At 38.2% G+C, this 17010-nt stretch overlaps 2 protein-coding genes across 2 annotated transcripts; both read left to right on the top strand.

Annotated features, from left to right (window-relative positions):
* The first annotated feature begins 601 nt into the window (after positions 1–601).
* LOC111894154 (serine/threonine-protein kinase PCRK1) lies at positions 602–4212 on the top strand. Its single transcript, XM_023890243.2, has 5 exons — positions 602–759; positions 918–1000; positions 1294–1711; positions 1800–2060; positions 3173–4212. The coding sequence occupies exons 3-5, from the start codon at positions 1319–1321 to the stop codon at positions 3881–3883; spliced, it is 1365 nt and encodes a 454-aa protein (XP_023746011.1). The 5' UTR covers positions 602–759; positions 918–1000; positions 1294–1318; the 3' UTR covers positions 3884–4212.
* Positions 4213–12854: 8642 nt separating this feature from the next.
* Positions 12855–16372, top strand: LOC111894206 (uncharacterized). The gene is made up of 5 exons (XM_023890288.1): positions 12855–12911; positions 12993–13059; positions 13467–13548; positions 15397–15781; positions 15977–16372. The coding sequence occupies exons 1-5, from the start codon at positions 12855–12857 to the stop codon at positions 16370–16372; spliced, it is 987 nt and encodes a 328-aa protein (XP_023746056.1).
* Positions 16373–17010: the final 638 nt, after the last annotated feature.

Genomic DNA, 17010 nt, shown 5'->3' with positions numbered 1-17010 from the left:
GGTTTTGACTTTTGAATGTTTTATATTTATTTCTAACCTATAAAAATGAACTAAAATATATTTTATTCTTTCTTAATCATAAAAGCTATCTTTTCTTTATTTATTTTATGAATAAAAGAGTGTTAATCTTTTGGGCTACCAGCTACCCAGATTTCCCTACCGTTGACTTGACCCCATTCACACACCTTCCTCTCGATTTCGTCTTTACTGTAAATCCTTTTCAGACTATTAAAGATCATTGCGATTTAAATGATATTTTGTTACAAATCTCCGAAAATATATATTTGATTAGACGTACGTAATACTTGACAAGTTTTTGAATAAAAAGATAAAAATGTCTTCGTAAACGATCAGAAAATGATAAATGTTTTTGTTAAATTATTAAATTTTATATTTATAACTATAATAAAACTTAAAGTTTACTAACATGTGTTAGTAATATAATCGATGTAGGATTACGTTTCCATTAAACGCAGTATAATCATAACTAAAAAATTAATAACACATTAATTTATATTATAAAATACAATTAATAACAGAATTAATCAATCTTTTACACACTGTGGCTATCTTGACTTTTCAGCTAGTTTTATCTATAGATTTGTTTTCCAGCTAACCCTTTCCATACTCTCTCTCATCTTGTCCTCCTTGTCCTTCTCTCCTTTTTGAGCTTTCTTTAATTATTTCTTACTCAAAAAGTCGAGGACACCTGTGTGGAGATGATTTTATACAATCATATCCAGTTTTAAGCTGATTCAGGTATGACGTTTTGTTGAGTTTCTACGCTTTTCTCCACCTAATCACATAAATTGTCGTTGATTCAACATGGGTTCTTCAATTTGACTGTAAATTTTTAATCTTGAAATGGTTTCTCATCTCAATTTCTTGATTATATGGTGTTATTTTGCATAATCCAGATAGGGTTCCATGGTTTGATCCCAAAAAGAACAAGATTCGGATTCACTTCTGGGAAGTTGACTGATTCCATATCTGATTAAAGGTGGGTTCTTTTCTTAAATCTCTTTGATTTCTCACTTCTTTACAAATAATTATTATGATTATTCGATTCTCTGTTCGATTTCTGTATAAACTTTGAGTTTTTGTTAAATGGGTATGCTAAATTATGCATCATATATCCTTCAACAGTAAGATTATCAACTTTTAAACTATTTTCATATAAAAACCTTCCAAAAAAACAATGATTTTAAAGAAAAATCCAATCCAATTCATAAAAAAGTATGTCATTCGAACTATTCTCTGAAGAATGCTGACAAAAATCCATTTTTTTTACAGTGGGGACGATAAGTTTTGGGAGGCTATGAAGTGTTTTCCATTCTCGTACTGCAACGAAAAAGACGAAGCCGCAAAAACGCCAACAAAATCGATATCAGTTCAATCTTTTACTTCCATATTTACAGATCGTGATGTGAGAAGATCATGGACGACAGGGTTAAACTCCGAAACTGTTTCCGACGTTAGCACAGAATCAATCGGAAGAAGGTCTAATGTTCCTAGTTTTTCACAGAGACCAAGTAATCTTCGAGTCTTCACTTTCCCCGAACTCAAATCGGCCACCAATGGCTTCAGCCGATCAGCAAAGATCGGCGAAGGTGGTTTCGGGTGTGTCTACATCGGCGCCATTAAATCCGATCAAGACCCGACGAAAAAGCTTCGTGTCGCCGTTAAACAGCTCAGCCGACGAGGGTTACAGGTAAGATTTCAAGAACTTTAGATCGAGTTTCTTGATTGGATTCTGGTTTCTGATTCTGGTTTCGAATTTGGGAATTTTGATCTGATAGGGACATAAGGAGTGGGTGACGGAGGTGAATGTTCTTGGGATTGTTGAACACCCGAATTTGGTGAAATTAATCGGGTATTGTGCAGAAGATGATGAAAGAGGTATTCAAAGGCTTCTGGTTTACGAATATATGCCGAATGGAAGTGTCGAGGATCATTTATGTGCTAAGAATGAAGAAACTCTTTCATGGAGTATGAGACTTAAAGTAGCTCAAGATGCTGCTCGTGGGTTGACTTATTTACACGAGGAAATGGGCTTTCAGGTATTTTTACCATTTCTATCTTCTTTCATATGAAGGGTAATTTCCTTTTTACCTAAAGTGTATAAGCCGTTAAGACCGGAGGGAGTGGTGCCACACTCCCTCCTCCTACCGTGTTTTTTTACGACACCCAAGGGGTGGAGAGACAGAGGACGAGATAGAGAAAGAAGAGAAAGATAGAGAGATAGAGGAAGAGAGAGAGCAAGGGAGCGCTCCCAATTTCTACCACAGTCTCAAACTGCACCTCCAAAACCGTATAGAGGGGGCGGTGTGTCAGTGTCACATCAGTTGAAACCGAACCGCACCCCACACACTGCAGCCTAATCTAAGACTGAATAAACCGTTTTGAAGGAGACTAAAAAACAAATGTCACAATATTTATCAATTTTAACCTAAAGAGTTAGAAGGGAAAAAGTACAAATAGGTAAAATGGTAAATGGTTGGTTTCTTAATATAGTAAGCCAAGTTTTTTGGTTTAACCCATTAAAACGTTCCGTCTAAATTAAGTAAAAATGAAACAACTTGTATAGTTGTCTAGATTAAGTGTTTCATCAATTAAGCCAACTTGTATAGTTGTCTAGATTAAGTGTTTCATCAATTAAGCTCATTGAGTAAAAAAGAAACATCCCCTAAATGTATTAAAACACTAACCTTTTACCTTTTGTCTTTCTTCTTTTTTCATCTCAACTCTTCTCATGTTACAACCGATGAATATTGTTAAAATTGACGCATATTTGTTTATTCGGTCTCGAAAAGAAACAAATAATATGTATATAACACTTTATCGAGACAAACATTATTACCCATCTAACCACTTAATCATACATCCATCATACATGACTTAAGGCTATGTTTGATGCGTATAAACTATCTTATTTTGTAATCATATTGCAATTTAGTGTTTGTTAAAACCACAAAAATAGCTTATCGTAGCTTATATATTAGCTTATAAACTAAAAGCTAGTTTTTCGGCTAATGCGCCAAACATAACCTTAAAGGGAAAAAAGAAACATATGTAGAGTTAGGTCTGAGTGTGATGTGAGACAATTAACAATATCATTCTATTCTACACGTGTACTTAGCAAATAACTTTGTTTTGTCCTATGTTTATGTAGATCATCTTCCGAGATTTCAAATCATCCAACATTCTTCTAGATGATAAATGGAACGCGAAGCTTTCGGATTTTGGATTAGCTCGGTTAGGTCCCGAAGAAGGACTAACTCATGTCTCCACCGCGGTTGTAGGAACCATGGGATACGCGGCTCCTGAATACATCCAAACCGGTCGACTCAGATCCCAAAGTGACGTGTGGAGCTACGGTGTGTTTCTCTACGAGCTTATCACGGGTAGGCGACCATTGGATCGAAATCGTCCAAAAGGCGAACAAAAGCTTCTAGAATGGGTGAAACCGTATCTCGACTCTAGAAAGTTCCGGATGATTGTTGATTCTAGATTGGAAGGAAAATACTCGATGAAAACAGCACAAAAGTTATCGATTATAGCTAATAAGTGTTTGTCAAAGAATCCAAAAGGAAGGCCAAAAATGAGTGAGGTGTTGGAGATGGTTAATGAGCTTGTTGGGGGTGGTGGTGCACCGGAAGGGACCAGTCCTAGACCGCCACCTGGAAATGGTCCGGTTGTAGAGCCGGTGGTGGTTCATAAGGTTGAACCCATCGAGCCTGAAAAGGTTTTTGTGGGGTCCACTGAGGGTAAAAAGACATTTAAGGACATGCCTAGTAAAAGGAAGAGAAGGTTTATGGACATCATGTTTGGAAACTCTGTTTGGCTTTCGAGAATTTGGCCTTCGAAGAATGTGAAAACTTGATGATTTTTGAAGTTGGAGGTAAATATAGAAGAGGGATTAAAGGATGGATGTTAGTAAAAGACATTTTTACCCTTGCATGGTTTGTATAGATGGGTAGTCGGCTTGTTGGAGGAAATTTGTGGACGCAGTGGGAGGTGAAGGGGCTATATGGTAATTTTGCTGCTATAGAAGGGAGGCAAGATGGTAAAGATAATAGAAGTTTTCTTATATGATATGTTTTGTGTAATTTTTTGTATAACGTAAGGAAAATGTTGTATACATTAGTTTTTGTTGTATTGTGCAACGGGAAGATCTTGGTGTTAAGGGGCTGTTATTCATATTTCTGGTTATTGAGTTGGATTAATGTTATTTATTTATTTATTTATTTATTTTTATCTAGAACAGATAACACATACACACTCTAAAATGATATTCACAAACTACGGTTTTATCATTTATGAAACCTCAACCTTTTAGGAAAGAATGTATACTTTCTTGATGATTGACGATTAGTATTTATATTTCTCAATTATTATGTGAATTCATGTATGTGTAGCAGCATATATTTATGTTAGGACATTTATTTTGCTATTAAACATTAAAGGCATATATTTATTTTGCCTTTTTAGCTTATGGGTTGTTTGGCCTTTTTTTACTTAGATGCTTTTACATAATTGTAGTCTTTCTTTTTCTTTGATTGTAAGTGTCGTGTTTCATTGATAATAAAACATTAGCCTTTAATAACCGTAAATCTTCATGGTATAGAACCAAAGTGTTCATAGCCTTTGATTGTTTGAAGTTAGACAAAATCAAAAAAATGGTCTCTGTGGTATGTATTTTTTTTTTGGGGTTTTAGTCCGAACCCCGATTTTTTTGGATTTATGGTCGTTTTAACCATGTTTGTATGTAGATTTGGTCCCTAATAAAATTGAAATAACTAAATTGTCCTTACTAGATTTATTTTCCATTTTCTTTTGTTAAAAGTATTTTTATATATTAAATAAATATAGTCTCTCTCTCTCTCTCTCTCTCTCTCTCTCTCTCACACACACACACACATACACACTCACACACGACCAACTTCCCCCTCCCCCCAACTTCTTCATTTACAGTCAAGAACACCCCACCGGAGGTGGAGCTGTTTTCTGACCACCAAGAAACACCGTTGCCACCATCCATCTTTCCACCTCTTTGAATCACATTCTTAACCCCAAATTGAAACTCGGAGGAATGGTGGGTCGTAGGTGGCGGACTGCAGCGACGGTGGCAGACTACAATGACGATGGAAGGGCAGTGACGTCGATGGGTGGCTGCGGTTGGTGGCTGTGGGCGGCCTTGCTGCTTCATTTCTATTGGCAGATGCTCGACGAGGGACCAAGATGAAGCAGCAATGACGATGGCATTTGGTGGTGGTCGATTACGACAGGATGGAGGCGTTTGGTGGGGGTGGGTGGTGAAGTGGGTTTTGCCAACGGTGGGTGGTGACGGAGCTATGGTGGCAGCTTCACTGCCTTCGTTTCCTTTCTTTTCAGGTGAGCTCGACGAGAGAGAGAGAGAGGGCAGGGAGGAGCAAGGCTATGGTCCGGAGGTGTTTGGGAAGGGTGTTTGTTGGTGGTGGGTCACGACATGGGGAGGTGGAGGAGGTGTTCGAAAAAATAGGTGGGTTAAGCTGGTGGTGACAGTTTGCTCCGATCAGTAGCAAGAGTGGGAAGAACATGGTGGTGTAGGGTGGTTCCTCACAGCATGCTAAATAGAAACAGTAAAGGAATGGTGGTGAGGCTCGACCAAGATAGATGAGGGTGGTTTCCGGTGGGGTTGTGGTGGTATATGTCGGCAGTCGTGGTGGTGAGTAGCCTAGACCGGTGTTACAATCACCAGTTGTAACACTCCGTTTAAAATGGAGTAATAAAATAATAAACCCGGAACCCCAAGATGTAAATTTATATTTTATATTATTTTTAAATGGCCCTAAAATCCATAATATTTAGTGGGGTTTTGGTCTCGGGAAGTCAAACGATATAATTCAGACCTTCTGGGGTTAAAGTGTAATTTCCGGGCCACTTTGTAAATATTTCTGAAGGCGGGGGCTGGTTGGTAATTATTGGGACTTAAATTGAAAGGATTTTTAAATGTTGAGGGTTAAAGGGGAACTTATGGGGCTTGTATTGTAATGAATTGTTAAGGATATGGGTTGTTTGGTAAATGTTGTACTTCGTTTGAAAGAAAAAAGGAGAAGGAGGGTCTGGAAGTGTCATTATGGAAAAAGTTTGAAATGGATGGGAGTATATAATCGGCACCATCCGTCTAACCCTAACCCTAACCCTAATAGACTCAACAGTCACCACCTTATACCTCCTAGCCATCGGCCGCCGTCACCACCCATCTGGTCCATTCTCTAACCAGCTAGCGGCCACCAAGCGACCACCCGACCTCCTTCCTTTTCGATTGGTTGAAAATCCATCCAGCTATCATCATCAGCCGATGACCATGCTGCCGCACAGCGCTGTCGCTGTTCCATTGTCAGTGATGACGAAGACCACCAGCGGGTGTCCGTATCGTTGTCGCCGCTGCTGTCGTTCGCGGTCACTACATCTCTTCCCCATTTTTCATGCCAAAGCATCGTCTCGATGAAGAAGAAACCGTTATTGCCGCTGTATGGCTCGTTTCAGTTGCTCCGGTCACCGTTTGCCACCCGAAGGGCTTTCGTGTTCGTGTGTGTGGGCTTTTTATCAATTACGGTCGTGAACAACCACCATGGCAGCCGGCCATGGTGGTTACTGCCATCTACACCGCCGTTAACCGTTGTTGCTGCCATTTCATGTGTTGTTGTCGCTGCCGTACGCCACCAGGAGGGTGGCTGGGTGCTTGCAAATAGTAGTGTGGGTGATTGTGTTTTGTTGTTGGTGTGTTTGTTTGTAAGGTGTTGTTTGGACAGAAAATTGGGAAAAGCTACTATCACCACCGTAAGGTGGTAGCTGCCACTATGTGCCACCACCGGTCACCACAAGGGTGGCTTTGTTTGTGTGTTTATCTTAACGTGTGTGTGTGTTATTTGGGATTTTGGCACTATAAATTGTAATTAGTGACTAGTATAATCAAGAAAACTCATAACCACCACCGTGAGGTGGTGGCTGCCGCCTTTCCACCGCCGCCAGCCACCGTGTTGGGTGGCAGTGTGCTTTTACTTGTGTTTAGCTTGCTTTTGGATGCTTGGACATAATGGGACTATAACCATAACCACCATCTTGATTTGGTGTCCGCCGCCATGAGCCGTCGTTGACCACCATTACCCGAGGTGTAGTGGGTGGTGATCGACTTAGGAAAACCCTAATTGACCTAATGAAACCCTAATGGGCCTAAGTACTTAGCTTTTGGGCCTATTGGATTATGATGGGGGTTGGAAACCCTAATTAGGGTTTAGAAAACCCTAATTTTGGATATATGGGGGAATTATGTATTAAGCCCGACCACATTATATGATTGACCCAATAGATTAATGGACTTAATGGATTAAGTCCTTAATGGGTTAAGTAAGAAACACTTAACCCTAATCGTCATTTTATGTGAAAACCCTAATCTTGCTTAGGCCTTAAGTTGGGCCTTTCTATTGGGTTTTGGTGATTGGCCTACTGATGGGCCATCCAAGAATGATCATATGGACTAAGAATATATGGATGAGCCTTAGGGTAAGGCTCATGTGAGGGTTTGGGGCCCAATTTGGAAAATTGGGCCATAGATGGGTCATAACTTGGCCTTGAGGATTATGAGAGGTTGGACCATTGGAATACCAAGTGGTTGGACTGGACTACATGGTTGGGCATTCAGATAAGCCCATGTAGAGGTTTTGGCTCAATTTGGAAAATTGGGCCATGCGTTGGGCTTTGGTCCATAGTTTGACTTTTGGGCCTTCGGATTGGGCCTTGGACTGAATAAAGCTAAGTTAGGGGTAATGTAGTCTTTTTACCCCAAGCATGGACTTATGGTTACGCATTGGAACCCAATTATTAATTGGGTGTCGTTTTGATGTTGACAGTTCGGGATCCTGTCAACCAGTAGTTAGAGTTTTATCCATGGGACTTCAGTAGTGCGATGTGAGTCTCCTCACCATACCAATGGGTCTAAGGCACCAAGGCCGGCACATTTTATGATATGTGGTATACTAGTTGATGTAGTAATATCTAGTATGCAGTTGGTTATATGTTATATGTTATGCTATTTGTCTATGTGATATTTGCATGAAAGACCGTGGGGAGCCCATGACACTTTGATGTAAGACCATGTGGGGGAGCCCATGGAGATATGGTGGGCGATATGGTCCTCCTGATGGCGTTCGGACTTGGAGTTCCAGTTGGGCGATATGGTCCTCCTGAAGGTATCACCCTGGAAGGGTGTTATCAGATTCCGGAAGAGGGGCAAGCTGGGCCCCAGTTCATTGGTTCATTTAGGGTTTTAGCCCGGGTGGGTTGGGTTGCTTAGCGGTTGGATCTTCCAGCAGAGCTTAGCCAGATCTACAATACTTTCCATGTTTCTTAGTTGAGGAAGTGTTTGGTGGACGAGTCAGCAGTTGTACCCTTGGAGGATATTCAGGTTGATAACAGCTTGAATTATATTGAGAGGCCCGTTGCGATCTTGGATCAGAAAACGAAGACCTTGAGGAACAAGGTAGTCTAGCTAGTGAAGGTGCAGTGGCAGCACCGGAAGGGTTCAAAATGGACGTGGGAGGCCGAGGAGGAAATGAGGCAGCATTATCCAAAGTTATTTATAGAATCAGCAGCAGCAGAGTTCGAGGACGAAGTCTAAGATAAGTGGGGGAGAGTTGTAACGCCTCATTTCGGGTATGTGATTTAAATAAAGTAATTTTTTTCATTCTTGAGGGGTACTTGACGAGTCAGTATCCCGACTCATCAAGTAGAGACGAGATTTGCACGTAGTTTAAGTTGGCGACTCGACGAGTCCATATTCTCGGACTCGGCGAGTATGCCAGTCTGGATGAAACCCTAATTTCAAGGGTTTGCACCCTATTTAAACGTCGTTATAGCCCCAAATCAACCTCCTTCACTTCCCAGAGACTTATTCCCGAAACCCTAGCCTTTTTTTAGTCTGTGTGAGTGATCTTTGCCTTGTGAAGGAACTTTTGGTGCATTTTGGAGCAAGGAGAAGAAGGAGAAGGTAGAAGAGCTCAAGGAATAAGAAGTAGATCCAGAATACACTACTCTTTGGCCATCCCTTTTGGTAATGAAGTTTCCATATTGAATATTGTCCTAATAGATCTATTTTGTCCCCAAATTGTTGGTTTTAAGCTCAAAAACCACAAATCCTTCGTGATAAAGTCTTGTAATCGAGTCATATCTCAGATCTAGCCTCTCTTGAGCTCTAGAAGCTCAAATAGACCACCTTTTTGGCAGCCATGGCTTTCTTTTGGTCTAATAACCCCCATAATAGCAAAGTTTGAGTGTTATTGCTTCATTGCATCTTAGATACACGTACAGTTAGCAACTTTACGTGTTTAGATAGTCCTAGAAGCTTAGATCTACAAATTGGATGCACTAAAGTTGATTAGAATAGATTGTATGGAATCTGCATGCAAAGGACTCGGCGATTCGTTCTTCTTACTCGGTGAGTCGGGTCGCTAGTCTTAGACTCCCGGTTCAGTAGTAGCGAGTCTGTGTAGTGAGTAGAGTAAGGAATCAGTGAGTTAAGACTTGGATCTGGAAGCAGACGGACTCAACGAGTTGTTCATACGACTTGGTGAGTCATAGACTAGGCGTGTTCATATGATGAAGGAGAACTCGACGAGTTGTTCATACAACTTGACGAGTCGGATGAAGTTAGATCCGACGTTAACTTGGAAGAAGAACTCGTCGAGTTGTTGCCAAACTTGACGAGTTGAAGCGAGTAGAGAATTAAAAAGGGTGTTAGGGACTTGGCAAGTTGGCGGCCCAACTCGGCGAGTCTGGTCAACTGAAAGTTAACTTTGACCAGGAGGTTGACTTTGACCAAGGGTAAATTAGTCATTTTACCCTGAGAACAGTTAGCAGTATCTGATTAGTGTCTATGAAATTTGTAGCCAGGAAATTCCGGAGCAGCAGTCAGCCAGTTTCAGACTTAGCATCTCAGCAGCCAGCGTTACAAGGTGAGTTCCCTTCCAGTAGGAACGGGTCTACGGCCACAATGCTGGCCCGTTTAGATAGCAGTAGTATATATGCTTGATGTCTTCGTGATTCATGCATGTGTTGTTATGTGTAGTATGTCGGGCAAGCCTGATACAGTATATGATTATGCTATATGTTCATGATATGCTATATCCAGTTTATTCCGGACTTCGGTCCGATGCGGGGCGGGGCCCAAGTTATTCCAGACTTTGGTCTGATGCGGGGCGGGGCCCGATGCAATGGGCGGGGCCCAATATTTGTTGTATGTGTTTATTATGTTGATGTATGGTATGTGGTAGTTTGGGGGAACTCATTAAGCTTCGTGCTTACAGTTTCAGTTTGGTTTCAGGTACTTTGGCTAGAAAGGTGAAGGGCTCGGGTTGATGGCATGACATACACCACAGTTTTACCCTGGGAGTTATACTCTGATAGTTTCCACATGTTTTTAATATCGGTTTTGATTTGATAAATTGTTATGACTTTTTGAGATACACGAGACATGGTTTGATAATATCAAGGTTATAGAACTCGTTACTCGGTACCTGCTCGGCCAACTACGAGTAGCGAGTACTCGGGAGTACTCGGGGAATACTCGGATTTGGTAATTCATGTAGTAATATTTTTAGGGAAATTATATATGTCAAAATCATAAGTTGATTGAAATATATTACAAAATTAGATACATGTGAATACAAAAAAACTAAAAAAACAAATAATGGTTTCACTTCGTGAATAATTACTGAAAATTTAAGATATATATGTAGTAATAATCACATGTGTGTATGTTAAATAATAAATCATTAAGTATATTATACATATTAATCACCGAGTTGACCGAGTTTTACAACACTACCCAGTTCAGCAAGGGGTCGATCGGGGAGTACTCAGGATTCTGTAACTCGTCTCGGCAAGGGGCCGAGTAGCGAGTACTCAGAGGAGTAATCGGCCAACTCGGCGAGTTTTACAACACTGGATAATATGATATTCGAGATTATGTTGTTAGTTAATGTTAAAACAAAAAATTTTTGGGTCGTATTTTTTGGATGTTTCATGGGAGGAGCCACGAGATCCTTATATGCTTATGTGATTCATATGGTTTATGTGATTGATATGGTTTATGTAGCTGTTATAACTAGTATGGATTATGTAGTTATGTGAATTGTGTGGGGTATGCTCTGGGGAACTCACAAAGCTTTGTGCTTACAGTTTGTTTATTGTTTCAGGTATCATCGATTTGGAAAAGAAGGGTTTGGATTGATCGCAATGCACACACCTATGATTTCCGCAATAAATGATTTTGGGATGAACTTTGATAAATGTTTTAATTAACGATGTTTTGGAATGTTTGAAATAAATGGTATCAATATTTTGGCTGAAATAAAAATGAAAATTTTACCATGGATTTTTGGGTCATTACACCAGTGCTTCCTTTCCTTCAACTGGAGAGAGAGAAAGAGACGGAGAGAGAGAGGTGGGTCCCATAAATTTTAATAATAAAACTTTATATTAAATAGAAAAAAAACTTAGAAAATGTATCAAAAGGGTATTTTTGTCTTTTTTTATTTTACGAGGAACTAAAATTACAAACAAAATAGCTCAAAAGAACCATCAATCCAAAAAAATCTAGATTTAAATAAAAATCCCAAAAAAATACATAATACAGAAATATTTTTGCAATTTTGTCTTAGAAGTTATTAGACAATGGAAATACATAATAGGGAGACCATTTTTGCAATTTTGTCTTAGAAGTTATTAGACAATGGGCAAATTAACTACATAACTTATATGGATAGTTTCCTTTTTTTTATTTTTATTTATATAAAATAATATAATGTAAAATCTATTAATTTTTTTCCTTTATCCTCTCTTTGATTTTGATATTTGTATTCTCGATCGTAGATTATTAAAATATATCTTTTTCCTTGAAAAAAACTTAGATGTCGACCAGATCTGACTGAAATGGATGACGTGAACGGATGCAACGCAACCACGTGTCCATATAACTATGCAGCACGTGTCATGTATGAATCATAAATTTACAAATTAAGTAAATTTATTTTCCATTAAATGATTGACACGTGGATCTTCGGTTTGTACACGGTTTGGATTTCTTTTGTTGTTGTTTTTTTTTTTTTTTTTTTTTTAAGATAAACCACCACGTTAAGAAAAGCTGAAGAGTCAAATCTTCGTTCATCGTCTCCCTCTCATGATCCACCCCTTAAATACTCCAAAGCTTTTTCTTAGTTTTATACTCTACACCTTTACATAACCCCCAGAAACAGAAACAAGATGAGAGAGATGCATAGACCAGGACACCACCACCCACCACCGCCACCTCACAACCACCACCATCCTCCTCCACCTCCTCATCATCATCACCCTCCTCCTGTTCATATCTACCTTCCGCCACCTCCCCCAGTTCATCACCACTATCCGCCACCTCCTCCAGTTCATCACCACTATCCGCCACCTCCTCCTGTTCATCACCACCATCCACCACCAGTTCATCACCACCCTCCCCCGCCACCACCACACAGACCACATCCGCATCACCACCGCTTTTGAAGAGAGGAGCCAGTTGCAGATCTTGTACTACCTTGTTCGGTTGTTCCTGCTTGTAGCTGTACGTATGTACCCTTTTCACGGATTCAAATGAAGTCATGATGTGTAGTTATATGAAACCAATAATACTCGACTCTTAAGAATTTGAATATGAACTAATTTTTGGTGTGTGATATCTTCTTTATTTATAAGTTTTATGTTATATGTTATTTATTTGTGGATGTGCTTTTCAATGTAGTTGTTCATGTTGATGTATATTCATATGCAACGCTTATATTATGGCTAGCTCATCTAACTTGAATGCGATTAAAGAATTTATTTGGTTTAATTTAAAGGTAACATTTAGTAAGATGATTGAGTATATATGCATACTTACCATTTTTTTCTGTATCTTTTAAAACAATATAATGATTAAGATCGAAAACCATCTTATATATAAGATGGGATTGGAGCTGCAAAACCCTATCAAAACTCTCGCAAATTGTCACTCATTTTCAGTCATATTCTTTCGCTTGTGCAAAGTGCAATACTAAATCATGAGAGTGGGCTCGTTTCTTTAGGTGTTCTATTCTGTTGATAAATTATTCTTACAATTGTTGGTGTATTATTTTATCTCTTTATTAAGTAGTTTTCAAAAGAACCCGTATTTTAAAATTTTAGAAAACTAAGTCTGATCGATTGAAGATAAAAATAGAAATCGTTTTGTAAAAGAATGGTTGCCGATATACGTACCGACTATATAGGTGTCGTATTTACTTTATTTAATGATCAAACTTTTTTTTTTAAGTGAACATCTTTATTTACGACGCATAAGTAAAATTTTACAATGGAAGTCCGTTTTGTTTTGTTTTTTTTTTTTTTTTTTTTTTTTTTTTTTTTTTTTTTTTAAGTGAACATCTTTATTTACGATCCGTTGATAAGTGAAATTTTACAATGGAAGTCCGGAGTTAAAACCCAGACATTTTCAATACTGTCAGTGTATTGCGATTAATGTTCCATGTGTTACCACAACGAGTTGACATTTACCATATAGGGCCCTTATTTATTTATTTATTTATTTTTTGTTTTTTTTAAATCCATATGCGTGCTTAGGGGTGTTAAAAAAACTCAAACCCGATCAACCCGACCCAACCCGAACCCGAATAAGGTAATTAAGGTCGGGTTTAATAGGGTTAGAACTCTTAATCGGGTTATTCGGGTTGACCCGAAACCCGAATTGTTTTGAAAAAATCAACCCTAAACCCGACTATTATTAGGGTCGGGTTTAGGGTTGATTTTTTCAAAACAATTCGGGTTTCGGGTCAACCCGAATAACCCGATTAAGAATTTATTACCAAATTTTTTTTCCTGCGTTGAATGACATGAATTCAAGATCCCATGAGATTTTACAACTAATACATATTTCTTATTTAAACAAACCAGATAGTAAAATTACTATGTATAGAGATATATAAAATGACATAACTTTCCTTTCTTCTTAATGCAATACGGTTGTGTTATAACGGTTTTACAAATTTTATTCACTGTTTACATTACTAATATGGTAAAAGAAACTCCAAAAATTCATATGGTATACCAACTTTACAATTTAAGTCCTATACATGTGGACTATGTATTAAAATAGCACAACATAAATTCATCTTACATTTCAACCTCAACCCGACTAACCCGACCTTACAAACCCGAAACCCTATTAACCAGAACCCGACTAACCCGTACCTTATTAGGGTCAGGTTTCAGGTGAATATTTTTTCTAAAAAACCCAACTAACCCGACCCGGTTAATCCGAAACCCGATCGGGTTAACCTGATTAACAGCCCTATGCGTGCTTATGCAATTATATATTTATTCACAAAATCGTTAATAAATTTGAAATAGAATCTCATCATTTATAAGAAACATTTGGAAACGATAGCATAATCATCTCAACGATCATACTCTAGGGAATGTAACCATGTAAAGAATTTGAAAGATTGATATTATATGGGAAGTAGTATTTTGACTTAATAATACGATCCATCTATACGGAGGTATAACACATTTGCAGCTTTCGATACAAGTTAATAAACATAGAAATAAATCAAGTTATTAAGTGAAAGTATCATTTCCATATTAGATGGATATTATATGGGTATAAGAGCATCCGGTACGGGTCCAACGAGAAGAAACGCGGGTGAGGTGACACCCCTCAACGCCGTTTATGATGCGGGGAACACCGCCCCCGTATTCGTTTTTGCTCGTCGATGGTGAATCTCGTCGCCAAGACGACTGGATGTGACGAGTAAAATTTAAACGTTTATTAACATTTAAAATGCAACTGTTAAAAAAATTAACTCTTAAAAAAACCATTTACCCTATAAATACCTACCATTTTATAAAAAATTTCAAACACTTTCTTTTCTCCTCTCTGCATATTATCAATTATCTTCAAAAAAAATATGGATCCTTTCGACTCGTCCGACGATTCAGATGACGATATTTTCTTTAGGATGATGTATCATTATTACACTACCGACCTGCTACAACCAGACCCAGCCTCGCTACTAACAAGATGTGCGATGTTAAACAGAAATCGCGAGGAAGGACACAAACATCTATATCGCGATTACTTTGCGGATAATTGTGTATACGGGGCAAAGGACTTCAAAAGAAGATTTCGTTTGAGTAGAGATGTGTTCTTACGAATCGCCAACACCTTGGAAAGCCGGTATCGCTTTTTTACTATACTTTTATACAAAATAAATAAAAATGTACTACATGTTTTATTTAATTTTACAACATATGCAATATATTTTTAAACTGTAGTTAATTTATGTTTAGGTACGAATTTTTTCAATTAAGATATGATGCTAGAGATAGACGAGAGTTTACAACGTTGCAGAAATGTGCTGCGGCCATTCGTTTGATGGCTATGGGGGAGTCACCCGACACCATGGATGACTATATGAGAATGTCCGAAAGAACCGCAATAGAGAGTTTGTATACATTGTCAAGGGGTGTTGTTGAAGCTTTTGGAGACGTGTATTTGCAGAAACCTTCGTCGCATGCTTTGCAAGAATTGTATGTGCTGCATGAAGAACGCCATGGGTTTCCCGGAATGATAGGAAGCATTTATTGCACACACTGGAAATGGAAAAATTGTCCGGTAGCATGGAAAGGGAAATACGCAAGTGGTCATCACGGATCATCTTCGTTGGTGTTAGAGGTTGTCACTTCTCAAGATTGATGGATTTGGCATGCATTTTTTGGGGTTGCGGGTTCCATCAACGACGTCAATGTTTTTGATCAATCGCCAATATTCGACAATCTTTTGAATGGAAAAGCCCTGGATGCTCCTTTCACGGTGAATGAAAACGAATACAAATATGTGTATTACCTTACAGATGGAATATATCCTCAGTATTCCACATTCGTGAAGGCATTCCGCCACCCGGTTGAAGAACAAAACAAATTTTTTAAGAGAAGACAAGAAGGAGCATGTAAGGATGTGGAACGTGCTTTTGGAGTGCTGAAGGTGAAGTGGCATATAGTCGAACATGCAGCGCGACCATTGGATTTAGAAACTCTACGATATATCATGTATGCATGTATCATAATGCATAACATGGTAGTAGAAGATAAAGGGAGAAATATTGCACACTATATCCTAACGGAGCCCAGACACGTTCAATTTCAACCAGGAACAACAGATTATTTGCATCGTGTTGTTGACATTCAGGACGCAAATAAACACAGACAACTTCGAGAGGACTTGGCAGATTATATCTTCTATGGTAACAATAACGATAACGAATAGCGTTGTATTTTTTTTTTGAATTTGGATGTTATTTCTTTTTTTCTTTTTGGATATTATGTGTAATTTAGTCTTTATGTTAATTTTAATCTTTAAAAAATTTTAATTGTTTTTTATAATTTTTAAACATTATGTTTTATTTATTTTTTATATTTAAAAAATATTTGTCTCAATTTAAAAAAAATCGAAATAAATAAAAAATAAATTATAAAATGGAAAAAAAAGTTGGTGTCATAACAAGATACAACATGTTGCCCATTTCCTCACTTGATGTAATAACACCATTGATGATGTGACATGTGATATGGTACCAAAATAATGTTACATTTAGTTGCCCACACCTTATAGTCTAAGAGGAAATTGTGGTAACCCTCCTTGATTGGTTCCTCAACAGTAACCGATCCTTGATTGATCATTTAACTTTTAAATTGATCCATTTTCCTTATTAATTTGGTTTTTGCCTAAATAACGGATAATTCAAATAGGGAAGTAGTCCTAACTTTACTTCACATCATATTAAATACCTTTTAAGAAAAAAAAAATTCAAAGTAACTGAATATTTACACCCAATTTCAGTACTATAAATACCTAACCATGTGGTTAAGTGTATAAATAGGGATACAATCAACACGTTAATACTC

Source organism: Lactuca sativa, chromosome 6 (genome assembly GCF_002870075.4).
Source record: "Lactuca sativa cultivar Salinas chromosome 6, Lsat_Salinas_v11, whole genome shotgun sequence".
Lineage (NCBI taxonomy): Eukaryota > Viridiplantae > Streptophyta > Magnoliopsida > Asterales > Asteraceae > Lactuca > Lactuca sativa.
Note: the sequence above shows the minus strand (reverse complement) of the source record. Positions and strands in the feature narration are given on the sequence as shown.

Bases quoted from the DNA above. Each gene is read 5' to 3' on its own strand.
- LOC111894206 (XM_023890288.1), top strand. From the start codon at position 12,855: ATGGCTAGCTCATCTAACTTGAATGCGATTAAAGAATTTATTTGGTTT. The intron at 12,912-12,992 runs GTAACATTTAGT...ATAATGATTAAG, and splicing joins TTATTTGGTTTAATTTAAAG to ATCGAAAACCATCTTATATA. The intron at 13,060-13,466 runs GTCACTCATTTT...TTTTTTTTTAAG, and splicing joins TATCAAAACTCTCGCAAATT to TGAACATCTTTATTTACGAT.
- LOC111894154 (XM_023890243.2), top strand. From the start codon at position 1,319: ATGAAGTGTTTTCCATTCTCGTACTGCAACGAAAAAGACGAAGCCGCA. The intron at 1,712-1,799 runs GTAAGATTTCAA...TTGATCTGATAG, and splicing joins TCAGCCGACGAGGGTTACAG to GGACATAAGGAGTGGGTGAC. The intron at 2,061-3,172 runs GTATTTTTACCA...ATGTTTATGTAG, and splicing joins ACGAGGAAATGGGCTTTCAG to ATCATCTTCCGAGATTTCAA.